Here is a 27,000-nt window from a genome sequence, read left to right on the forward strand (position 1 = left end):
CAGCCCCATCAAAATCAGTGTACATTTTCTTCTTATTTGGTTAAGGGTTAATTCCACATAGCATTTCTATTCACTGAATATTCCTGACTTAGCAGCATTGCTAGGTTGTGCGGTTTAGACAAAATAAAGTGTTGGATGAGATCCCAGTTTTAATAGTCCCAATTTATTATAACCATTGAACCCTGATCAGATCACAGATTGGATGAGGTCCCAGTTTTTTAAATGTCCCGATTTACTGCTGCCTTGGAACCCTGATAAGAATACATATTTGATTAAGGTGTCGGATTTCCCCCCCCCTTTAAATCCAGTTAATTACTTTTAGATTCTCTATTAGATCATAGTGGCAAAGTTATGGTATATGGAACTTATGACAGGGAAAAAATGCTGGATGATATTGCCCAAGTCAAGGTCATCGTTCATGTCTTATGCTGACTGCGTGATGTTCTCTGATTTCTGTCTTCCGTGGTGGCAGCCCAAGCGCTGGACAAAAGGAGAGGGATGAGCCCCATCCCACTGATCCAAGATGTAGCTGCTTCTGCTTGACACACCAGGACACGTAGCAGCAGCTTCCCCGTGGACCACTTAGGGAACTGGCAGGCTGATGTAAACAGTTCTGTCTTTCCTTCCGCAGATCATGACATGGCACATAGAACAGAGCAGCAGCCGCTGGGCTGGCTGGAGCAGAGTTGGGCCTTGACAGATCTTGGGAGCAGGGCTGGCATAGCAGAACAGAGCTTATTTTACTTCTGTGAGATAGAATGTAAGGGGTTGGTTTTTTAAAAAAAAAGATTGGTCTCGTCTACTTTCCATCCCTCGTTAACAACACTTGGCAAGTGTTGCATTCCAAGCTCGAAAGGGCAGGCGCCCAGTATCATTTGTGAACTCACCATGGACCCCCCCCCTGCTATTGTTAGTCCTTAATCACAGACCAAAGGGCTTGCGAGAACTTAATACAATTGTGCCTGCATTTGAATTGAATTTGAGCTGACGTGTATCATAGATCATTCCCTATTGATCCTCTGCTTGTCAAATGTCTTCCTTCATAGTATTTGCATTGGGTGTCTTCTGAAGGTAAATAACGATGACTTATGATAATTATAGATCAGAAGAGATTTTGGCATTCCTAACTTTGCGAGGCAGCTCTGAGTCACGAGCTCTGGGGATATTCTTTTCCCAGCCCCAAAATGTTTTTTTTTAATAACCGGATTGGGGGGGGGCATGCTATGTGTGTAGCTGATCATAAATCTTTTCTACTGTTGCAGTGCAGACTTACTATACTTTCAGCCTCTTGATTTCCCATTCTCCTTGCTAATCTTTTCTCTGGCCTCAATCTATGCCTATTGGTTCAGTTCACCAACTTCTCATCAGTCTTGGGATGGAAGGTGAAAAGAATGGGGATTTTACCTCCGTGCTTTTCTGGATAGGCAAAAACTTTCTTAATGATAGGTTACCTTTACCTGTCAAGGTACAGACTTAAGTGGACCTATTTTTAAGTCCGCTTTCCCAGATTTTTTGGTGTTGCCAATTCCACACATTGGCTGACATAATCTTTCTTTTTGTAGTTGCAACAGGCCTTTTCTCTCATATTTGTTAAAGATAAATTAACAAAGAAAACTAACCTAGTTAATCGGCAACTACTATTGGAATGCTCTATCTCCTTGCCATCCGTTCCCTTTGCTTCGTGATGGTAGCTCTGAAAGATGTCAGCTATGCAGGTTATATTAATGGAGAGTAGTAACTTGTAAAAAGAACACATTTACAAGTAGTATGTAGCATATGGAACTCTCCAAACTCAAGTCAAAAGCCACTAATGGCTTGGTCAGTCATTGTACCCCAAACTGCAACACCTGAGGCTTGATGACCAGAAACGGCACTGCCCTCAGCCTCAGGAACAGCTGCAGCAAACATGTGGCATGCCCAGTTGACCACCTGCCATTTAAATACTGCTCTGCTTCCAACTGGAAGCTGGGACACACCAAACCGCACTCCTCCAGGGTCCATGAAGGAGTCAGCCAATTAGCCCACTGAGTGCACTAATGCACAGTGGTGTCACAGGAGGGAATATCCAGCCAGCATCTGTCTGGACCGGTCAGTCAAAGGTCCCAACCCAAAATATCGCATTGACCTGTGCTGTAATAGGGAAAAAGTGAGCACAGCCTACGTATTATTTTGACCAGGCTGAGTCCTCTGTGTGGCTGATGGACTTTAGAGGGGGTTATTTTATGTTGGGAAGCAAACATTCTTGTAAGGAATGTCTTAAGGAAATAGCATGGCCATAAGCGTGTGAAAAGAAGGTATAAAAGACAAAGTAACAGGATGAACAATACAAGAGTGGAGATAAAGAGCATTAATAAAGGCGGACCTAGATGGCCGAGGCTAACCCGATCTCATCAGATCTCGGAAGCTAAGCAGGGTGGGTGGCCCTGGTTAGTTCTTGTGTGGGAGACCTCCAAGGAAGTCCAGGGTCACAACACAGAGGCAGGCAATGGCAAAACCATCTCTGTTCATCTCTTGCCTTGAAAACCCTTACAGGGTCACTGTAAGTCAGCTGCAACCTGATGGCACTTTCCACCACCAGTGAAGCCAACAATGCCTGGAAAAAGGAACCAGTGTTACTTTCCTCACTGTGGACTCACCAAAGCAGGGATCTGCACTTTTTATGATGCGCTAATTATAAGAGTAATATTAGCATAGTGTTGGGCCCTTTACGTGTTCGCTAAGATGTGAGACCTATGGAATTCCCAGGCAATTGTGTACCAGGGTCAAGGGAAGGGACAAATGACTGCTGTCCTGTTAGAAAAGCTTTTGCTTATCCAACGTATACAAGGACCTGGAAATACAGACACTGGCCAGAGAACTAAGGGAAAAGTCCGAACATCCTGTCGCTTCCTGTAACAAAATCTGAGTAGCTGAAACTGGGCCACTGAATTCTTTGTCTATTCCATATACTGTTGAGATACAGCATCACAAGTGAAAGTTTTATGGAAGACAAAGAGCTCAAGCCGCATTGCTTTCAATAGCAGCAACCTGATCGGCATCACAACAGGTATTCTGGCAGTGGCGGCCCACCAGATGCCAGTTCCTGACCTGGGCCTATTGACAGCGTTTGCAGCAATAAGTTTAAAACAAAATGCAAACAGTAATGTGGGTTTGTAGGTGACAGTTTGCCCCAACCTGGATGGCCCAGGCTAGCCCGATCTCATCAGATCTAGGAAGCTAAGCAGGGACAGCCTTGGTTAGTATTTGGGTGGGAGACCACCAAGGAAGTTCAGGTTTGCCAGGCAGAGGCAGACAATAGGGTTGCCAGTGGGAAGCTCCAGGCTCCTCTCCTGGATTGTCTTGCGCACACACTGTAATGATGTCACCCAGAAGTGATGTCATCACACTAGGCACGTCACGGGCGGGGGATGGTCACAGTGACCATAGAGTTTTTGGCTGAATGCTAGAGCATTCCCTGCGATATGCCCGGCACAATGATATTACACCGGGCACGTCATTGCACTGGGCACGTCAGAGTCATGGAGCTCTTCGGGGGCAGGGCTCCCCCTGCTGGCCAACTGGCAGATCAGGGGCCCCCAAAATTGGGGGAAACCCCATCCCCATCGGGGAGATGGCAACCCAAGCAAACAATGGCAAACACCCCTGAATATCTCTGGCTTTGAAAACCTTATGGGGTTGCTACATGTCAGTTGAGACTTGATGGCCCCCTTCCAAAAAATGCTGAATGCTTGAAGGTTAATCAAAAGTTCTAGGCCTAATTTTTCCTTCTCTCAAACTTAGAAATTTATAAAACTGTACTCAAGGAAGAGACTACCGCCACTTCACATGTAACTTCGTTTTGGGTTTGGCAGTGACAATAACGTGTGCTGCGGTCAATGCAAGCACTTTGTAGACAACAAAAAGGAGAAATGGGTCACAACAAATTGCCTTTGTCACTACAGAAAAAAAACACCCCAGCTTCTCCAATTTCCCCCCTAATAAATGCAGCCCGGCAATTGCTCTCACAGCTGCGGGGTGTACCTGCTCAAAAACAATGACTTCCTTTTGATGTTGTACTTGCCCAGCCAATACCAGGCGACGCGGATTTCTCCATGATCAATGCTTCATCTCTTCGACAGAGCCATTATAATTGCATTAATATTTCTTGTTTATTTCTCACTCCTCTGTGTAAAATCTATAGAGATTCGTCAATGATGTCTCTTTTATCCAGTTTATTTTTCATTTCAGGCAGAGCTCGGCTGTTCCGATACAATGCCTGAGCCATCTTTTGTGCACGTTTCTTGTCCGTTTTACCGTATTTATGCTACCTAACGACTGTTGACTTTTAAAGAACCATTCTGTTGCTTTCCAAACTTAAAAAAAATTCCTAGGAAAGGGATACTGCTGTATAATGGATACGGAAAGTTTTCTGCCTTTATTATTGCATTCTTTCCCACCTGCTTTTGGAAGCTGACCAGCAGTAACCAATAGTTGTACAGCATTTCATTTGATTTCAGAAATTTTTTGTTGTGTTCGTTACTCACTAATATATCGCTTATAGAGTTTCACGGGCAGGATTAGAAAAGGAATCCAGAATTGGTGTCTCCCATTGTTGTTACTTCTGTTCTTGACCCTTCCCATGTTTTGACTTTGACTCTTGTCCTCTTTGCTCCAAGTCTGTACTACTTGCTCTCCTCTACACTACTAGCCCAGGCTACCCCAATCTTGTCAGATCTTGGAAGCTAAGCGGGATCAGCCCTGGTTAGTCCTTGGATGGGAGACCACAACGCAGGACCTGGGCTGCTATGCAGTGGCAGGCCACCTCTCTTCATCTCTCCCCCTCGCCATAGGTCAGCTGCCACTTGACAGCACTTTCCAGCCAGGCTACTGCTACTACCTCTGCTGACAGTTTGGTGGAGCACTTAAGAACAGCGGCCTTTAATCTGGAGAAGCAGGTTTGATGACCAAGGATCGCTATATGTTTGTGGTGTCAATGTGGAACTGCCCGTCTCTTAAATGTACACATGTATGCCCAATAAGCACCTTGGGTAGATTTCACTCTCTTATGCCTCATTCAGTCAGAGTCCTGTAGTGAAGATCCAAAACCTACCTTGGCAGCATGAGATTGCCACTTTAAAATGGCAAGATCATAAAGCCAGCAGACAGAGCTGGTCTATAATTGCAGAGTAATGATTTTAAAATCTCCTTTCCACGGGTCCTGGTTGTACAGATCTAATCAGTGGCCAGCGTAATGAAGCAGTGCCCCCCTCATTTAGAAAACTAATTAATTAAGGTTATATTCCAAATGTATTTGGAAGATAATTATGTAAATAGTCTATTGTCAATAAGGCACCAAGTGTCCCAAAATGCCCTGCATAATAATTTTTTTAAGCCAAATATTTCTGGTAACTGTTACACACACATCTACCTTGGGGGACTCAAGGTTTATCATTTTGACCATTGGCTTTGACAGTTTCCTGCGTAGCAGTTTCAACTTTCAAGAAGACTCCATTTTAGCAGCTGTTACAATAAAAATAACTAGCCTTAGGCACTTCACTGAAATAACCTTGAACACAAACAAACAAACAAAAAATCCAGAGTTCTTCCTCTGTATTGGAAGATTACCCTGGTATATAGTTTCCACATTATTTTTGCAGAGATGGGAATGACTTGCAACCCAATATGCTTTTAGAGTATACTAGTAGGAATGCTACCGTGAGTAGCACAAAACTCTAGGGCCCAGTTCAGACATAGATACAAAGTCATGGCTTGTTTTGCCTATGCTTAGCTCGCTAAACCTGCACAGTGCACACACAATGGTTCCAGTCCTGGTTCGGCTTTACAAAATGTTGGTCTGCAGTGCAATCCTAAACAGAGTCACACTTCTAAGGCTTCATAAGTACACTGGTGTAACTCTTCTTAGGACTGATCTGTTAATAGCCTATGCCCTAGTCTGGCCGGGAGTTTCTGTAGCTGGAGAGTACAAAGGCAGCACCAAGGAACATTCCATGATTAAACCAGGAGGTCCACATTCATATATTATGGGGAACCACAGTTAAGACCAGCTGGCGTAGGATTACCAACCTCCAAGTGGAGCCAGGAAATCTCCAGGAATTACAGTTGATCTCCAGACTACAGAGATCAGTTCCTCTGGAGAAATGGCTGCTTTGGAGTGCGGACAGGGCATACCCTGCCGAGGTCCCTCCCCACCCCAAACCTTCCCCAGGCTCCACCCCCCTATCTCTAGTAATTTCCCAACCCAGCGCTGGCAACTCTATAACCAACCAATTTCTGAGCCTGGTTAGAGATCCTGGTCTGATGGATCCTAACTCACCACACAATCATGGAGAATCACACTGGTCATACTTAATTCAATAAAGCCATGGTTTGGTGTAGTAGTTAAGAGCAGCGGAGTCTAATCTGGAGAAGTGTACAGTTTGCAGAGACTGTTATTTTTCTGGTCAAAAGTGCATCCTAATCTAATCTGGGGGGCGGTACAGTTTGTTCATCACCATTTCTCAAAACAGCCCAAGGTGATGTACAATATTAAAAGAAATAAACATCCAATTAAAAGTAGCAAACACAGAAAATGGCATTAAAACACACCCATAGCAGCAATCAAAACGACTTCAGTCCAATCCCACTGAAATCGCAGCTGCCTCTGCTGGATACTGATGCTGACTCTCAAGAAACCACATTCCAGTTGTTGGACATGGGGAGGAAGCAACAAGCTGAGATGAATGCAGCAATTTCCGAAGCAAAAATAAATTACCCTTGAATATGTGTCTGCCAATGGGTCATGGTCAGGTCAAGGGCCCTTTTCAGGGTCTGCTCCTGTTTTATGAAATATTTAATTACATATGTCTTAATGGACTTTAAAAATTGTATGTTGTTTTTATCATCAGTCTGAGTCTGGTTTTGGAGAAAGGCAGTGAATAATGCTCTCAATTAACTAATTAATTTCCAGAGAAGGATAGTTTGCTTGTAAGTGTGCATTTCTAGACAACTGTTGCCTGCCTGGAAATTCCTTACCTTTGAAGCTTATTTACTATGATCTCTACTACTTTTTTACTTTTAACACCTAGGTAAGGTAAAGTTAAAGGTTCCCTTGCTCGAAAGCCAGTCGAATCCGACTCTAGGGTTGCGGTGCTCATCTCCGTTTCAAAGCCAAAGAGCCAGCGCTGTCCGAAGACGTTTCCGTGGTCATGTGGCCGGCATGACTAAACACCAAGGCGCACGGAACGCTGTTACCTTCCCACCGAAGTGGTCCCTATTTATCTACTTGCAATTTCTTGCTTTCGAACTGCTAGGTTGGCAGGAGCTGGAACTAGAGAGAGGAGCTCACCCTGTCTTGCGGCACCCGGGTCTTGAACCGCTAAACTACTGACCTTCCACAGCCTGCAGTTCAGCGTCTTAACCACTTGAGCTACCGCAATGACTCTTATCCACAGGATTTCTTTCTTTGCTGTGGTATATCAAGATGGGCAGCCGTGTTTGTCTGTAGCAGTAGGAAAGAGTAAAAGTCCAGTAGCACCTTAAAGACTAACAGAATTTATAACCGGGCATGAGATTTTGTGAATTACTGCTCACTTCTTCAGTGAAGAAGAGCACTGAAGAAGTAAGCAGTGACTCACGAAAGCTCACCCCCTGCCACAAATTCTGTTAGTCTTTAAGGGGCTACTGGACTCTCGCTCTTTTTTATTTCTTCACTGTGATTCTCTTTACTTTCTACAATTTTCATAGCAGTTAGAATCCATGGCACCAAGTGGTACCAAGATTTGGCCTCTTGGTCCAACCCCCTAACCTTTCCCTGTCCTTATTCCAGTAAAGATGGAAGCTAGTTTTCAAACCATGTTGAACAACAAACCCTGGTTAGTGTTACACATGTTTAAAGCCAATGCTGGAAATTTCATGTTTTTGGGAGTGGTCTAGGAAGGATGCACACGGCCCCTCCCTCAAGCCTTTAATCGACTTTCTTAAATTATTGATCTCTCTCTCTCTCTCTCTCTCTCTCTCTCTCTCTCTCTCTCATACTTAGTTATGTGAATCAGAGGCAAGAGCACAGTGGAATTGGTCTCTAAGAGAGGGAAAGTCTCTTCAGAGACATACAAGTCCTCTGAAGCTGGAAGAGCAGTAAACAAACATCCCCCCCCCAATAGGACTAAACAGAAACTTTGAGGTTACCACAAATAAAAATAAAAATCCAAGAGCATTGCGTTTCTACAATGTAACAATTCCTAGCGCACAAGTAATTAGTGAGCAGATTAAAAAAAAATGCAAGAGGCGTAATTCTCTGAGGGTTCCGGAATGAAAGATGAAAGCAAGATCACACAGCGGGGGAGGGGGGGGGGGGGGGGAGGGGGGGGGCCAGCCTGCCCATTCTGCGCCCCAACGGAACAAATTCATTATGTGAAAAGTTAAACCCTGATCAGTTTTGGTAAACTGTAACCATCCTTCCTGAGAAGCTGCACTGTGTGGGTCCCAGTGTCAGAGAGGGCCAGCCGCATGACAGCTGCCAAGATGGATCTTCACTGCAAAGAATGCAAATAACATCAATACAGAGAAGGACTATATGTATGTGAGTGTGTGTGTGCTGCATGGGAGGGGGGAGTGTTGAACTGGTGCTCTCTCCCTCCTCTCTCTTTCATCCATGGAGTACTTTCAAGGGAAAAAAATATATTGTTCAGAAAGATTAATATTTTACACCCCTCCACCTTGGACCACAGGGCTGTGTTTAGAAATAAGAACGATTAAGGCAACTTTGGCTTTGTTAAAATTAACATTTTGTCCATTTGTTTATGCCTCTTTCTGAGCATTTCTGTTCTCTGCCAGCAGAGTGTTGAAATACAACTGAAGGGGGGGGGGGGACGTGTGCAAATGTGGTTGATCGACTGTGGCGTTTAGTTGCATTACATCCATGCAACCCCACTGGTCTGAGTAGTGCTTTTTCAGTTTGCTGTGAATGAGAATCTGGCCCATTAATGCTATGTAAGACTCCTGGAGGAGGAGGAGGAAAAGAAGAGGAGGAGGAGGCAGAAGGTTTATACCCCACCCTTCAATCAGAGTCTCAGATTGGCTTACAATCACCTTCCCTTCCTCTCCCCACAATAGATACCTTCTGGGGTAGGTGGGGCTGAGATAGCTCTGAGAGAACTGCCCTTGAGAGAACAGCTCTGAGAGAACTGTGACTGACCCAAGGTCACACCAGCAGCTGCATGTGGAGGAGGAATGGGAAATCAAACCTGGATCTACTCCCCAAAAACCATCATTGTTTTTCAGAAGCACGTCTGGGGTTATTAGGAGGTATTAAAAGCAATTACAATGAACTGAGAGGAGAAGACTGAGAGGTGATATGATAACCATCTTCAAGTCCTTGAAGGGCTGTCATATATAGGATGCTGAGGAATTGTTTTCTGTTGTCCCGGAAGGTTGGACCAGAACCAACGGGTTGAAATTAAATCAAAAGAATTTTCGGCTATACATTAGGAAGAACTTCCTGACAGAGAGGTTCCTCAGTGGAACCGGCTTCCTCGGGAGGTGGTGGGCTTTCCTTCTTTGGAGGTTTTGAAAAAGAGGCCAGATGGCCATCTGACAGCCATGCTGATTCTGTGAAGGAAGGGTTACATCAGTGCTTAGTTCATGTGGCCCTTTCTGATCGCCACTTTGGGGTCAGGCAGGAATTTTTCTCCAGGCCAGTTTGGATGGAGATCCTGGAGGCTTTTTACCATCTTCTGGGCATGGAACAGGGGTCACTGGGTGTGTGTGGGGGAAGTATTTATGAATTTCCTACATTGTGCAGGGGGTTGGACTAGATGATCCTGGAGATCCCTCCCAACTCTATTGTTCTATTGTTCTTGTTGTGGCTCTATCCCCTGAAAAAAAGCTTTGTGCCTCCTTTGGCATATGAAATAGTGCCCTTGATCACAGGTCAATTCCTTTGTTACCCTTGGTATTACCTGATGCCAAACTATTCTGTTGACTTGCATTGCACGTTCACATCTTATGGTAAGAGTCTATTTGCGTGGACTATCTTATTTTCATAGAAGGATCCAAAGGATTATTTTATCCAAACCAGTTGCAGCCTCTGGGAGTCAATTTATGCTGTAATCCAGTGCCCCCTTCAGACCAGTTTAAATTAGAGGGGGAGAGGGCTCTTTATGTGCTTAAATGCGGCACCTTCTTGCTTGTGTGCAGAACAGGAGTCAGCACCTGCACTCAGATAATTTAGCAGGAGATTTTTGTGAAAGGCACTCATGTGTGCGGGCCATTTTGAGAACGGACGAAGCAGCATTTTGTATGGCTCTGATAGCCCAGGCTAGCCCTGTCTCATTTGATTCCGGAAGCTAAGTAGGATTGACCCCGGTTAATACTTGGATGGGAGATGACCAGTGAAGTCTACAGGTGCTGTGCAGAGGCAGGCAACGGCAAAGGACCTCCTTTTGTCTCTTACCTTGAAAACCCCTATGGTTTCACCATAACTGGGTCCTGACTTGATGGCGAAAAAAGAAGGAAGCCAACCCCAGAAGCTTTGCAGCACTATTGCAGGTCACGTGCAGAGGAAGTTGCATGCCAGCCGTCATCAAGAAGATCGTCACCTCAATCTGACTCAAGATCAAAGGCTACATCACATGCTGGAAGTACCGTGATAGGCATGACATGGGAATCCCTCTAGTGACAGTGAAACACCTCCAGTCATAGCTTGTAGTTTGGCAGGGCTGCCCAGCAGCATCCCCTTCACAGAGACTTTCACATGTTGTTCTGAGCTTGGAGTAAGCAGAAATTTTTTCTGAGCTTGGAGTAAGCAGGTTGACTCTGAAGCCCAGCACAACCAGAGACTTTGCACGTCGGTTCTTCTGAGGCCTCTGGCAGATCCGTTGGCTTTGATTGACTGATGGCATGCCCTCTCGTACTGCTCACAGCTTTAGAGCAGGTGGAAGCAGTGGGAATCCCTGGCACTGCTCTCCCCCATGGAAATGAAGACAGCATGCATAGCCTTCCCCAGGTCCACTGGGCATGCAAGAGGAGAGGGGCAGAAGGCAGCCACAAACAACAGCTGGCAGCTGAGCCAAGCCAAAATTTGTGGACCTTGCGGGTGATAGTCTCACACATTGGTTTTTCTGTCACCCATGCTTAAGCTGGGAAGCTGTGTTCTGTTCATCCCCCCCCCCCCCGGTGTTTAATTTAAAAAATCCATGTCTAATATCATATGGTGACTTTTCATGTCACAATAAACCCAAGTTTGCCATTGAGTGTATGCTCAATGGAGAATCGCAGCCGATCAAAGCCTTTTGACTAAGTAGGATGGTAGGATTAATGGGCTACAAACCTCTGTCTCTTTATCCCATTCACACATTACCTTTTTCGGTGTGTGCCCATTTAGGCATGGCAGACATTGCTGGGTTCGCCCTAGAGACGCACTGCCATTTGAAGAAGTGAGTTTGCAGCCAGGAACTCCTTTAAAATTTGTCATGGGGGGCCGATTCTTGTCCGGACCACCCCAGGGGAGAAGAGGATCCTGCCCCCCCAACTGTTCCCCTCCAAATGGCACCAGAAACATACAGGCAAATAGTGCCCCCCAGCAGGAGCCCCCCCCCCAATATTGCAATGGTCTCAACCAGAATTGGGCCCCCACAGCAAAATTTAAAGCAATACCCAGCTGGGAATTCCCTGTTTTAAATGTTATGTGATAAGAGAATCACAGCTCCAAAGATCCAAATGCAAAAGAAAAGGCAAGCTGTATGCAAGCGCTGTACAAAAGCACTGATTTTGTATAGCGCTTGCATACAGCTTGCTTTTTCTTTTTGCATTCTGTTTTAAATGATGGCATGTCCCCGGAGAGAACCCAGGGACACCCATCACATCTAGATGGGGCCCTGAATGTACCCTCAACACAGAATTGTAGATAGTCGGAAAATGTGACCAAATATGACTGTAGGATTCATGGGCTACGAACATCTGCTTAGTTTGTCCAGTTCACATGTTACCTGTTAAATTGGGGGGGGGGGAGCTAAAACCCATAATGAATTAAGAGTTCCTCTGATTTTGCATTCATTCTTAGTGCAGTGTGTGTACTGGCTGAAAGTCATGCTTAAATCTTGCCTTTTCCATGCCATGCCTTGTTTCTGTCTGTCCTCCTTGATTCCTTCTGTATTTATTTTCTTTCCTCTACCATAAACCTATTTCCCCCCCTTCTAATTCCTAACTCGACCACTGCTTTTACTATTCTTAATATTTCCTAGTGACAAAAAGTAACTGTTTAACAATGTTTATTATTCTCTTGTCATTTTTTAAAAAACCTATATAAATATCTGCATCTTCTATACCTATCTGCTTCCAGGAAAAGCTTCTGTGCCGCAGAATTTAATCATGGTGGGTAAATCCTGACTTCTTTTAATTGGCATCTCCTGTGCTTTAATCCTTCTCCTGCTTTTCATTCTTCTGCGCTCTCCATGCCAGGCTCATCTTGCCGCTGTGATCTTTGCCGTTCCTTTAATTACGGAGCGAGGCAGGCAAAGGATTTTTTTTTCAAAGTTGTGTATTATTAATAGCGCCTTGTTTAAAGTTTTCAGTTGCAAAGCAAATGTTGAATCGTCTGGATTTGACTGGGTTTTGAAATTATACCTGGGCGTGTTTTTTAAAATATATATATATTTTTTTTCCTCGTTCTTATTCCCAACAGATTATACAATGGCGCTGATTAGCAGCACCGTTTTGTAATACCAGTTAAGGCTTTATCACAGTGGAGTACTGCCAGTAATAGTCTTTAATTCACTTATATGTACCAATTCATCTCTGTCAGGCTCCTATTCATTTCTTCCCTGTTTTACTCTGCCCCTAGCTTCTGTATAATGAGGTATGATGCCCCCCCCCCACTTAAAGAAAGGGAGGAGGCGCACAGAAAACTCAAGTAAATTGCCTCTCCTCTTGACTTTTCAGACAACTGGGCCTGCAGTTCCCACATTAATGCACTTTTTATAAATTAATTTATTTAGGAGAATATCGGAGTTGCGAGGGGATATGGGGAAAGTGCCCTGATCAATTAATTCAAATACGGGGCAGAGGGGGGGGGGGAGGAGGGACTTTTTGGCAGGCATCTATCAAAATCAGTGCTTTAAATCAATACCTGTGATTTAGTACGGGCCTGTCGTAGAGACGTCTCTTTCAAAACTCTTACAGTAGTGCATTTTGATGCCATTTAGGATTGTGTCTGTGGACAGGTACTCAGGAGTCATCAGTCTGCAAATACCTGGGCAGAGGGAGTCGCTTCTCTGTAGTAACCGTGGTGGTCCTGTGGTGAAATACTTGCTTGCTTGCTCCAGCTAAGCACCAGAGCATGATTATAAAGCATCAAATGTTCCCTAAGATATTAGCTGGTGTTTGTTTAGAATGTGGCATCTTGGGGGGGGGGGGGGGGCGGAGAGGAACTGTTTCTGAGAGCTGTTTTGTGAAACGGGGTTGCTCTTTAGGGCATTGGATGTTGACCTAAGGGCTAACCTCGGTTGCTTGGTCCCTCAGGATTGGTGCAAAGCATCAGGAGCTACGGCAGAAGCAGGTGAGAACCCTGGCTGAGTATTCCACTGGCCCTGTGGGACCACCTCCCGATATCGATGACGACGAGACGGACCCAAACTACGCACGGGTGAACCACTTCCGCGAAAGGTATCCAGCAGTCACTGCCTACAGACCATCTTCTCCACCTCTTCCAGAGAGCTTTGGGTGCAGTAACCCTCCAGTGCCGGGGGATAAAGACCACTTGGAAGGACTCTATGCGAGGATAAACAAGCCGCCTCATCAGCATGCTCCTGTTGAGAGGTAACACTCCTATCCCGGAACCTATTTATGCAAGAGTGTAGTTTTGGGTTTTTTTCTTCAAACATAACAGAATGGCACCGAGCCCATATTCCATTTTGAAGAGTAGTTTTTGAGAATAATTGAGCTGCCGTTACGACCTGGTACACATAAGCACATAAACGTTTTGGCTGTTGCACTCCAAGTAGTTGTGCCACCTCAATGTGAGGTTGCCGACTCCAGGCTGGGAAATTCCTGGGGATTTGGAGGCAGGTCCTGTCGAGGGTAAAAATGTGGGGAAGGGATGTCACCTAGAATAAATGTCATTCCATACATGGAGTTTGGCTTGCCCTTCAAACTGCTGTAATTCCAGGAGATCTCCAGGCCCCACCTGCAGGTTGTCAGCCTAGCCTGAGTGCCATTACCAGTTGCAACCATAGGCTGGCAAGATGGAGACTTGACTCTGGGATAGGCAAGTGAACTGATGGCTGTGATCTTAAACTAGGTTTGTGTTTCTTAATTCCTAACATTGCAATCCTAAACAGAGCCGCTCCCTACAGTTTGGTGTAGTGGTTAAGAGCGGTGGACTCTAATCTGGAGAACCGGGTTTGATTCCCCACTCCTTCACATGAAGCCAGCTGGGTGACCTTGGGTCAGTCACAGTTCTCTTAGAGCTCTCTCAGCCCCACCTGCCTCACAAGGTGCCTGTTGTGGGGAGAGGAAGATAAGCCCCTCTGAAACTCCTTCGGGTAGTGAAAGGCGGGTATAAAAATTTACTACTACTACTACTACTACTACTACTACTACTACTCTTCTTCTTCTCCCACTGAGTTCAGTGGACTGAATGGTAAGAACTCTGCTTTTAATGGAGTCAACCTGGCACCTTCTGTTTGCACAGGGAGATGCTCTGCCACTGAGCCCCAGCCCCTCCTCCAAGTGAAATCTAGCCCCGAATTTGCCTTATTGTGCCTCAGACCGATGATCTATTATTGTCCACTCAGTCACTTAAAGAAGAGCGATCCTGATCACAGAGTTATGTTCCCTTATTCCAACGGACTACAATGCAGGCGGCCTCCAGTACAGACTACAGTACAGACGGCCTGCTTTTGCTTAAAAGGAGACCATACATTTCCTCTGTGTTTTCACCATTGCCGTTCTCACGGGGTCGCCATGAAATCAAAATTGCTCTGAAAAAGGATTCCTGTGTGGCACACATTGACTGAACTGACCCGCTTCCAATCCAGCCGTGGCGCTACCGAGTGAGCTGTTTTCTTTTCCCTGCTTGGAAGCAGTTGTTGTTCTGCAGTCGCTAAGACTGGAGCGTACGGATTGCTTTTTTGGCCCCCACCACAACCGCTTGGTGCCCATTAGCAACCAGTGTTTGGAGCACATGCGGTGATTTACTATGTATGCTTACAATTTACATTTCCCCCGTTGTGTGATATTACGCGCTTTCAATTAGGTTGGAGGAAGGACCGAGAGCCCTGGCACTTTTACGCAGACGGTAAAGCTTGGCTTCACAAGACGAATTACCTTTCAGGGCCTTTCCAATAACCAAGTGGGGAGGCAGGAGCCATTTTTAATCCTTACTGTCAAGCGTCCAGGTAGAGAGCGTTAAGAAATACAGTAATTCCACCACCACCCCTCTGAATGAGTTAAAAAGGGGAAACACCTGCAGCAGAGTCGTGCAGCCAACACCGGGAGATTTTGAAAGCAGGCTCCTCCTGGCATTAGGGAGTGTAAGGAACACAGTGCTTGACGAGGCTTCCTGTGTCTAGAAAGACATCCAGTGCAGTTTTTGGATTTGTTTTTTCCCCAGCAGGATCTGCAAGTGTAGGTAAAAGGGACATATCACATGAATACACATCTAGCTGCCTGATACTGAATCAGACGCTGGTCCATCAAGGTCATTATTGTATACTCACACAGGCAGCATTTCTCCGGGGTTTCAGGCAGAGGTCTTTTGCACCACCTGCTAACTGGCCCTTTTAACTGGAGATGCCTGGGACTGACAAGCTCGAGCATGTCCAGAAGAGGGCAACCAGGATGGTGAGAGGGTTTGAATCCAAGTCTTATGAGGAAAGGCTGAAAGAGTTGGGTATGTTTAGCCTGGGAAAGAGAAGGCTTAGAGGGGGCGTGATTGCAGTCTTCAAATATTTGAAGGGCTGTTACGTAGAAGATGGAGTGGATCTATTCTCTCTTGCTCCGGATTGCAAGGCTAGATCTAATGGGTGGAAATTACAAAGGAGTCGTTACCGGCTAACTATCAGGAGAAACTTCCTAACTGTAAGAGTGATTGAGCAGTGGAACAGGCTGACTCGGGAGGTGGTGGATGCTCCTTTGCTGGACGTTTTCAAGCGGAGGCTGGACAACCATCTTTCGGGTATGTTGTAGGGCTATCTTTCGGCTATGCTCCTGCAGAGTGCAGGGGGTTGGACTAGATGACCTGCAAGGTCCCTTCCAACTCTAACATTCTATGATTCTATTCTGTGAATCTGGGACTTCTTGCATGTCAGGCAATTGCTCCGTGATAAGAGGCACAACCCCTCCCCAGTTGAAGAAGAAGGCATATTTGTTTACTGGGGTGGTTATTGGCCCTATCAGTTCTATGCTGCATATATATTTTACTGATTTATTTACTTCCTTTGTACCCTGCCTTCCTGTCCCGGTGAGAAAGGCAGACTATAACAACATCAACACAACAACAGTCCACGTAATGCATTCTTTTAGGACTAGCTACGATAACACAAACCCGCGCACAAGCTTTAAAGTGCACCAGAACTCTTCCTCGGGCTTGATGTTACAGAATTTAAAAAACTAGAAGTAGGGGTGGGGAGAAAAAAATTACTCCTGGCCACAATTTTAAAGGGATTCTTTAACCAACATGTCAGTGTTAAATGTGGGGGCAGGTCCATATGCGTTGGTGCCGTTGACGTAAGCTCGGTGAAGTTCCTCTGAACAAGAGAGAAAGCAAATGGTGTTTCTCCATTGGACAAAAGGAAGACCTGCTGTATTTATTTTAGAGAATAAAACCAGGGAACTCTTATGGGTGGTTTCCTAATTGCAGATCAATGATACAGGCACAGCTCATTGGCGCTCGGGAGCTAAGGAGGGTCATTCGTGGTCAGTACTTGGATGCGAAACCACCAAGGAAGACTGGGGTTGCAACGTGGTGGAACACAATGGCAAGCCACCTCTGAACATCTCTTGCCTGGAACGCCCTGTAGGTTCACTGTGAGTCAGTTGTGACTCGATGGCATGTTCTTCTTCTATAAAGTGAACATAGAACATGGAGAGGGCTTGGCCCGGCGGAAGAACACATGCCTGGAGGTGGTTCCTGGTTCATTTCTTGGCTTCTGCAGTTTAAATGACCCTCAGAGAGCAAGAGCTGGGAACTTGGAGAGCCAGAGAAAAGTGAGATGGCTCAGTGGCCAGACTTGTAAGGCAGATCCATTGTATGCATGTTGAATAAATGAAGCTGCTTCATTCATACAGAACCAGTTTGGTGCAGTGGTCAAGTGCGCAGACTCTAATCTGGGAGAACCGGGTTTGATTTCCCCACTCCTCCACTTGCAGCTGCTGGATGACCTTGGGCAAGCCGTAGTTCGGTCAGAGCTGTTCTCTCAAGGACAGTTATCTCAGAGCTCTCTCAGCCCCACCTACCTCACAAGGTATCTGTTGTGGGGAGGGGAAGGGAAAGGAGATTGTAAGCTGCTCTGAAACTCTTGAGTGAAGGGCGGGGTATAAATCCAGTCTCCTCCTCCTCCTTCTGCTTATACTGACTCAGGCCCTTGGTCCATCGAGGTCAGTAGTGTCCGCTCAGACTGGCAGCCGCTCCCCATGGTCTCAGACAGAGGCCTTTCCCATCACCTACTGCCTGGCCAGATTAACAGGAGGCACCAGGGATGGAACCTGCGACCTTCTAGCAATGCCGAGCAAATGCTCCACCACTGAGCCACAGCCCTTCCCAAAGCTCCATGTGCCATCTTAAATCGTTCCTGTTTGAGTTTTCTCCACATAGAGCTTTGTCCGCTGGACTAAGAAGCAGAAAAATCATCGCAGTGCTTTTATTAGTCACCTGAAGTAATTTCACATGTATTCCGGCTGAGTGTTCAGCACTTGTTTCCTCATTTTCATGTACCAGTTTCCTCACTTTCTTGCTCCCGTTCTTTCTTCCCTCTCACATGACTTTTCACGGTTAATATTATTTCAGATTAGCGGGGGTTTTCCCCCTCCCACCTCTGACTCATAATCTGTGACACAGGATGTGAGGACCTGAGAAATGACTTAAATGAGTTATCCCCCCCCCCTTTTTAGTTTCGACAAACAGAATTTAGATGATCTCATCTCAGTCTAGGAATTCCAGTCATGGGCCATTACCATAGAGAATTGAATTAAAACGCATGCATTGAACCAAGCGATCGCTTTTTCCCCCCCCTATGAAGAATGTATTATCGTCCTTTTAATGATTTTATAAAATTATGAGGCTGCTTATAATGAAAGGATCTCTGCAGCTTGATCAGCGTAGCTGGTAACTGATTTACAATTAGCCCCAAGTCCCCTCGCAAAATGCCCTAATTTAATGTCCTAGTTCTTATGTGTCCCCAACTACCCCAGTCATGAGCAGCTTTTGTAGACTTCAAAAGAAAAGAAGTAATCCTGAATAGATGAGCTGCAGTGTTAACCTCTCCTCTTGTCAGGATCCTCTTGGAATCTCGATGCATACCTTACGGTTTGAACTTCCATCCTGTGTATTTCAACTCCAGTGAGCGTCACTGGAGACAGACTTGCTGTTTGCGTGGTCCACTCATTTGCCTTGGCTAAATGTTGCTTGGGATGGGCGTTGGCCTGTTTCAACTCTTTATTCCCCCTCTTAGCTTTCCCTTTGAAACCTCATTCGGAACTGTTCAAGAAATGTCAGGATCCAGTGGTAAGAGCAGGTGCACAGTATGTCCTGGGTTCAATCCTAGCTATCCCTATGAAAAGAATTTGAGATAAGAGGGCTGGGAAACCTTGATATCTCTGACAAATCCCATCTAATACTTGGCTAGAGGGTCTCACTCAGGAGAAGGCTGCTTCGTATGTTCACTGAGTACGCTAATGTTTGTTCTCCAGTTAAGGATCCCTTCGTGCTTTCTTGTATCTTGCAGCTAATTTGTGCTTGCAAACATTGCTATTTATGGTTAATGTTCAGGTATGTGAATGGTAAGTGAATTAATTTGTATTTAGCAGTTTTGTTTTTAAAATTCAGAACTGGACAAAATTGTACATCCCCTTCAGGTTATCCTACACTGGATCCTTTCTGGAAACAGGACTAGCCTCTTATTCCCTTCTCCTTCTGGACACATTCCTTAAAGGAGGGCACCCCCCTCAGCCCAAGCATCCCTGAATTGCTGAGGTCGAGACTAACCTAGCTGAACACAGGCTGCCCCACCCTATTGAGGTGGTGGCAAGGTCAACCTTCTCTAGAAGAGCAGGAGAAGACCTCAGATGGATCAGACCAGTGGCCCCTCTAGTCCCGCATCCTGTTTCACAAAGTGGCCAACCAGTTGTCCTGGAGGGCCCACAAACAAGGCATCACTGAATGCTTGATGATCGTTTAACCGAGTGAGATTTGCTAATTTATCAGCCCAGATATATTTAGCATTCCTCTTAATAAGCTGTATGTCTAGTTTCACTGTATCTGGGTCTCGGTGTTTCTTCCCAACATGTGGTGGTAACTCAGCACTTAGTTACAGTCCCTTTAGTACTGTTGTATGGATCACTACAAAGATCTGAGACTTGTTTTAATCAGGGTGTAAAAATCTAAGCCAGCAGTTTCCAGGAGTGAGAGGCAGCAGACGAAAACATGTCTTCCTTATGCTTAGGCTATTTCACTGTGGGTTTGTGCACTAGAAAATGGGCCACATTCATACTGGTATATGTTGAGTATATAGAAGGAGAAGAGAAGAGATTGGATTTATACCCCGCCCTTCACTCAGAGTCTCAGAGCGACTTACAAATTCCTTCCCCTCCCCACAACAGACACCCTGTGAGGTAGTTGGGACTGAGAGAGTTCTTTTGAGAACTGCTCTTTCAAGGACAGCTCTTCTCAGAACTATGGCTTGCCCAAGGTCATCCAGCAGCTGCAAGTGGAGAAGTGGGTAATCAAACCCAGTTCTCCCAGATTAGAGTCCGCACACTTAACCACCACACCAAACTGGCTCTCTTAGGTCCCGTTCACACGAGGCGATTTGGCCCGGGAGCGGGACAGTTCGGGGGCGGGTCAAACCGGCGCGATCACACCACAACATCTGTAAAGCGCCGTGATTCCGTCCCCGAACTGGCCCTTTCCCGGGAAAAAGCGCCTCAAACTGAACCACCTACCTCGGTGGTTCAATGTGAGGTAGGTGGAACTGAGAGAGTTCTTTTGAGAACTGCTCTTTCAAGGACAGCTCTTCTCAGAACTATGGCTTGCCTAAGGTCATCCAGCAGCTGCAAGTGGAGAAGTGGGGAATCAAACCCAGTTCTCCCAGATTAGAGTCCGCACACTTAACCACTACACCAAACTGGCTCTCTTAAATATACATGTCTTGTGGACATGTAGTAGACTGGAGCTGTTCATTGGAGCAAGGGTGTGATGAAAATGTGTGACAAAGTTTTCCAGGTGCTTTATCATAATCCCAGCACCATCTCACATGTAATTTTCTCAGTTTAAGTTAGTATTTTCACAGGTAAATTGCAGTTTTTGAATGTCTGTAGAAGTGGTTTTTCTGTGGGTAGGAACAGATGCATGTCGACGCATTACATTCCCCACAGTTTTCTAGCACCATTATCTCTGTGCAGAAAAAAAAGTAATGAACGATGCAGTAATAAATTCAGTAGTGTAAATAGGCCTCTGTTTAATGCATTGCTTGCCTCTTTTGGAAAGCTGACATAGGCGAAGGAGTGTGTGAAAGTGTATTGGTATGAGTCTGCATTAGGCCCCCCTGATAAGGACTGTGCATTGGTAGCTCTGAGAAAGGATGACTGCGTCTTGCTTAAAACGGTGGATCAATTGAGACATCAGCCTACACCTTAGTTGATACTGGGGATTCCCCACCACGGTGTCTGTTTGGCTCCATGGCGCCCACTGACACCTTTCCTGTGCTCGCCAAATGTTTTTAGAAAGTGGCTGTAGCCCAGTGGGGCTTTTGCCCAGCAATGCTTCTGACTGAGCATTGGAGACAGGATTGGCTGTGCAAATTCTTCAATATGGTGCTTTGGCAGCAACTGTTGCCGCAGCACAAGGATCTTCACTGAGTGGCTGAAGGTAATCTGTAGCAGCCATTTTGTGGCTGGCTCCACCTCCTGTAGCAGCATTTTTGTGGCAGCCATTTTGTGGCTGCACCCACCACATTGTATCAGAATTCCAAAGATGCCCCAGGCTCAAAAAGGTTGGGGACCCCTAGTTTATACTAACCATGCTCTAGATCCCAAACCAACTTTTAGAGGAAGAAGAAGATATTGAATTTATAGCCCCCCCCCCTTCACTCAGTCTCAGAGCAGCTTACAAACTCCTTTCCCTTCCCCTCCCCTCCCCACAACAGACACCGTGGGAGGTAGGTGGGGCTGAGAGAGCTCTTGAGAGAACAGCTCTGAGAGAACTTGTGACTGACCCAAGGTCATACCAGCAGCTGCATGTGGAGGAGTGGGGAATCATACCTGGTTCTCCCAGATTAGAGTCTGCGCTTTTAACCACTACACCAAACTGGCTCTTCTAAATGAACAGCACTTGTCTGCTTTTGCTTTCCAACTCCTTAGCCTTCCCGTCTGTGTGGTGCTCTTGAGCCGGCACAACAGCCATAACTAGAGTTTATCAATACAGATATCATGCTAACCCATAATTAGTTCAAACCATAGTTTGCAAGCATGCTTCAACCCATGGTTTCTCATTTAGGGTTGCTGATTAATTGCAAAACTCTGTGTCTGTGTGTAAGCTGGACAAATCTTAATTAAGTTTCCAGCAACACAGCGAGTTCCATGGCTATGTGAGAATTTAAACCTAGTATCCCTAGATCCCAATTCATTAATCTCCGCAGGATCACACTAAGTGAAGAGAAGAAGAGATTGGATTTATACCCTGCCCTTCACTTGGAGTCTCAGAGCGGCTTACAAACTCCTTCCCCTTCCCCTCCCCTCCCCACAACAGATACCCTGTGAGGTAGGTGGGGCTGAGAGAGCTCTGAGAGAACTGCTCTTTTCAGAACGGCTCTGACAGAACTATGGCTTACCCAAGGTCATCCAGCAGCTGCAAGTGAAGGAATGGAGAATCATACCGGGTTCTCCCACATTAGAGTCCACGCACTTAACCACTACTCCAAACTGGCTGTCTTAAATATATTGCAAAAGTAAAGGCATGGATTCCTTTCAATTATACCTCCTCCCAATGGGTTGGATCCAGCCAGCTTTTTCAACAATGAAAAGGGGACAAAGGGAGTAGTCCCCTTTGACCGCCACAAAGCCTATGCTAAGGGATCATGAGACCTCCATGGACAAAAGCCACTTGAGACAGGGCCTATAGCAGGAAAAGGGAACTGAGTGAAAGAACTGGCTGAATCCACCTCAGTGTTTCTGTGTCTGTTTATCTTTTCTTTACAAGATGGAATTTTTTGACCAAAAGAAGACTCCGGTTCCTTTAACAGCCAGGATAGTAATAGGAATGTTAACTTTTGCTTGTGTGTGCACGTTCTTTTCTTTTTTTACCTGCCATTTAATTTTAAATGCTAATATGTATGTGGGTAATTAAGAAGCCAAAATTGTCTGTGAGTTTGGTAAGCTGTAAGAATGGGAGAGGAAGATCATTACGCCCCTGCTCATGGATAGCTATTTGTGAACCAGCTGATAATGTGCAAAATGAAGATTTCAAAAGTGGCATTTTAAATGAATGGTTAATGGCTTGAAGATTAATTAAATCGTCAGAGTTGTTCAAAAGAGAACCTGCTAAAAAATCTTGTTTTTAGGCCAGTTGCTTTGCATACGGAAAGTGCAACCAGGAAAGGCGTGTGATATTTCCATCTTGCAGGCCGGCCTCTTGGAGCGTTTTCCCCCTGAACCCTAAAATATACCTTGCCAGATATACGCAGTAAGAGATAGGTGTCCTCATTAATGTGTACAGTAGGGTTGCCAGCTCCAGGTTGGGAAATACCTGGAGATTTTGGGGGGTGGACCCTGAAAATAGTGGAGTTTGGGGAGGGGAGGGACCTCTGCATACTATAATGCCAAACAATCCACCTTCCAAAGCACCTATTTTCTCCAGAGGAACTGATCTCTGTTGCCTGGAGATCAGTTGCAATAGCAGGAGAACTCCAGCCACCACCTGGAGGTTGGCAACCCTTGTGTGCAGGTTGGTGGAGCTTTAATGCAGGATCATGTTAACCCTAATGAAATGGCATGAAAATGAGTGATAGAACTTTTAAGTTATTTTTCTACTTGCGTTCCGTTAGGAAGACATAAACAGTAATCACTGCCCACACTGGCCTCGTTTTGCCATCACTGATATCTGCATCAGGTTTCCCTTTGTGCTTCACCTAGCGTACCTTCCCCTTCTCATTAGCAAAGTGGCTTTGCATGTATTGTTTGTGTTACGATGTCGTGACCCATGCGTGACATATGCTTGTGGCTGACCTCAGTTGATCACAGGGAGGATTTTGGGGGTGGGGAGAAGAGCACCAGTATCACTCTGGAGCCCAGTGTCACTTTTGGCAAAACCCTATAAGCACTGCTCTGTTTGGCCTGAGACATCTGGGCACCAGCAGCCCCCCCCCCCCGACCATGCTGTCCTCCCAGCCCATCTGATCCTCAGAGGGGTTTTCTCTCTTGATACTGCTGCCAGCAACTGGCCATTTTAGGAAAACAGCTGAGAGGGGAAGTGCTCCCAGCTTTCTTCCCTGTGTTGTCATTCTAAAGCTCCACCTAGTTCCCATGTTCCCCATTACCCAGTGACTGGTTACCACAGGAATGGCATGCTGCGCTTGCACACTCTTGGGGAAACAGCAGTTTAGCCACTGACCACATCCCTTCCCCTGGTGCCCGTTTTGAATAACGCGTTCAAATGGTGGAGGTCTTTGGCAAAGGGAGCAACTATTTGTTAAAACTAAAATGTCCACCAACATACTTCCAGCACAGCAACAGAATGAGCAAGGAATCCAGAAGTAAAGTGAAACACACCGTTCACCTGCCCCTTACTCTGTATATGCCCTAACTGCTCTTATTCTAAGGCAGGTTCTTTTTCTTAGAAGTTAAAAAAATTCTGAAAGCTTCCCATCATGTTGGAGTCTTGCTCTAGACAGCCAGCCCTTTGTCTGCCCCATGCGGCAATGGTAGCCATCAAGGTGGAGCTCCAGTCTGAGAATCCCTTCCTCCAGATGTAATCAGTCAAGAATGGACCTGCAAAATGGGGACTCCTTTCCATCCATGCCAAGGGATTTTATTATTTCTGTTTTCCCACCCTTTGTGGCCCGAAGGTTTCTTTCCCCTTGGCCTTCAGAAAGACACAGCTTGGCCCCTCCCACCCCAAGTCTCTGTGTCCATTCCAGGTGGTGTCAGATTCCCGGTTAAAATGTGAGCTGACAATTTCATTGTCTCTGGCCAGGACTACCATTCTAAAGCATTGGTGGTTGGTACTTGGGCAAGGCTTGAGAGCAATTGAATCCCTCCCCTCTCCCTGGCCATCCTCTGCTAGGAGAGAGGAAAACTTAAAAACCTGAATGCTGGGAGTTGTTTCAGCCCCAAACCCCATAATAAAATGCATTTCTCCACCCTGTGTGATGATGATTTCCACAGCTACGGTTTCTACATTTTGTTATTGTTATCGATCGCTTATGTGATGCTTTTGTGAGCTCACTTGGGCCCCATTTTTACGAGTGGGAGGATAGACCTGTTGGAGTTTTAGGTGAATTAATACACTTGCAGTTCTGGTGTTAATCATGACATTTAAGCGCAGGATTCTGTAACCCGTGAGATCATAGCAGTGATGTTGACAGAGACTTTGCAGACATAGATAACAATAGAAAACACCCAGCTGATGGAGGGGGTGGTGGGACTGCCGGACCTTCCTGAACCATTTTCAAACCAAGAGCTTTCCTGCAGTGATTGCCATGATTAAGCGGGGACAAGGGGGGGTGGGGGGGCTCGTCCTCCCCTATATATCCAAATAAAGACTATGGTTGACCAGATGACCTCATAAGCGTGAGGGCAGCATGGAGCACACCAGAGAACTCCCTTGGCAATGATTACATGCTGCTTACCGCAAAATATTTGTTAAGACAGTGATGGAAAGTCTTAACGCATGAAGTGGAGGATCAGAACACGCACCACGATGATTAAGAGGACAGCGAGCTGGAAACAGCTGCAGAGCCCTCCCGGGTCACCCTGCGTGGTTGAGATGAAGGCCACCTGGGCTGGCTGTCACGCCTGTGTTTAAGGGAGGACGTGGGGGGGGAGTTATACATTGTTTCTCCGTGTTCTTTTTAAAATGTTCCTGTTGACAGCTGTAGACGCCTTTCTTTCTGCTGTGTGTATCTTCATGCTTCTAAACAGTCACCCACCCACCCACCCCCTTTTGGGCTTCTGCATCTGCTTTAAGTAATGTGTGTGTAAAGTGCCATCAGGTCGCAGCCGACGTATGGTGACTCCATCGTGTGTACAAGACAAGAGACAAATGTGTAGTCATTGCCTGCCTCTGCAGAGCAAACCCTGGACTTCCTTGGTGGTCTCCCATCCGAGTACCAACCCAATGCTCCCTCTAAGCTGTGAGGTCTTGTGAGCATAAATTCTACTCTGTGAGCTACTGGCATTAAAGCTGTGAGCGAGCGATTTGGCTGCTGCATAAATCAGTTTGCTCTGGAGCCCTCCTTCCCAAGCTGAGACAAAAGTGTGTGAGCCAGAGGCTAAAAACCTGTGAGCTAGCTCACACTAACTCAGCTTAGAGGGAACACTGGTACCAACCCAGTCCAACCCTCTGCATTATCTGATGAGATCGGGCTAGCCTGAGCTATCCAGGTCAGGGTGCTTGAAGTAGTTCTGAACCCAAATGCATCCCCCTCCCCTCCTTGCAGCTTTGTCATACCCCCTTCGTAGTCTGAGAAACTGGAGGGGGGGATTTGGCAAGTTCTGGGAGATTACACACCAATGTGACTTAGCAGCAGCAGCAGCAATCACATTCCCCACTGGTTTGGGGTACCCTTTCTTTAGTCTTACCAACAAGGTGCCAGAGTGGTGTTAGAAAACAATCTCTTCCTGCTCTCTGACTGACCAGGCTTTATAAACTCCATACATCCAGTGGGGCCGGGCTACATGGTAATGTCCAGTGCCAGATCAGAGGGCAAGAAGCAGTGTTTCATGCCTCCAGTGGGGCATCTCACAAGCACAGGAAAAACGTTTCACAGCAGCAGTAGGGAGTGTGACTGCTGTTGTCGCCAGAACCACACAAGCAGGGTAGTTGCAGCGAAACAGGTGCGTGGAGCTTACGTGTCCTCTAGTGTACGCGCACGGATATATCAAAAATCTGTTCGTTTCTCAAAATATTTCTATCCCACCATACCTCATGGCAGCTTGCAAAGCTTAATTTAAAATATCTCAATTTAAAACCAACGACATTAAACCCCAAATAACCCACTCCCCTCAAAAGACACCGCAGTTTAGACCCTGTTAAAAAGTCTCGGAAGAGAAGAAGAAGAGAAGAGATTGGATTTATACCCCACCCTTCACTACCTGAAGGAGTCTCAGAGCAGCTTACAGTCTCCTTTCCCTCCCCCTCCCCACCACAGACACCCTGTGAGGTAGGTGGGGCCGAGAGAGCTCTTTCCAGAACTGCTCTTTAGTGAACAGCTCTGAGAAAACTCATGACTGACCCAAGGCCACACCAACAGCTGCATGTGGAGGAGTGGGGAATCAAACCCAGTTCTCCCAGATCAGAGTCCGGGCTCTTAACCACTACATCGAACTGGCATTGCAGTGATTCCTGTGAATTTCTAAAGGCAGAATCCCCTCGCCTCCTTGGGGAGCCTGTTCCACAAAGTGAGAGGAGCAGTGGAGAGGGCACAGGCTCTGGTTCATGCCAGACAGGCTACTTTAAGTGGGGGAGCACCCAGTAGATGGCAGTCTGAAGACCATAGTTGGCCCATGGGGATATAGGGGAGAAGAGGGCCCTTTAGAGACATTTTTTTTAAGTTACCTTTCTCCCCAGTGAGGAACCCAATGCAGCCGACACTG

The 27,000-nt window shown here is 46.1% G+C and overlaps 1 protein-coding gene across 1 annotated transcript in view; it reads left to right on the forward strand.

Annotated features, from left to right (window-relative positions):
- PARD3B (par-3 family cell polarity regulator beta) overlaps positions 1-27,000 on the forward strand; it is a gene marked incomplete at its 5' end in the record, with an annotated part of 453,865 nt that overhangs the window by 265,277 nt on the left and 161,588 nt on the right. Inside the window, one exon of the mRNA XM_015415996.1 lies at positions 13,495-13,791. Within this exon, the coding sequence (XP_015271482.1) occupies positions 13,495-13,791 (297 nt within the window). The remainder of the gene's footprint in view (positions 1-13,494; positions 13,792-27,000) is intronic.

This window comes from Gekko japonicus, unplaced genomic scaffold, assembly GCF_001447785.1.
Source record: "Gekko japonicus isolate JY-2015 unplaced genomic scaffold, Gekko_japonicus_V1.1 scaffold123, whole genome shotgun sequence".
In the NCBI taxonomy this organism is placed as follows: Eukaryota; Metazoa; Chordata; class Lepidosauria; order Squamata; family Gekkonidae; genus Gekko; species Gekko japonicus.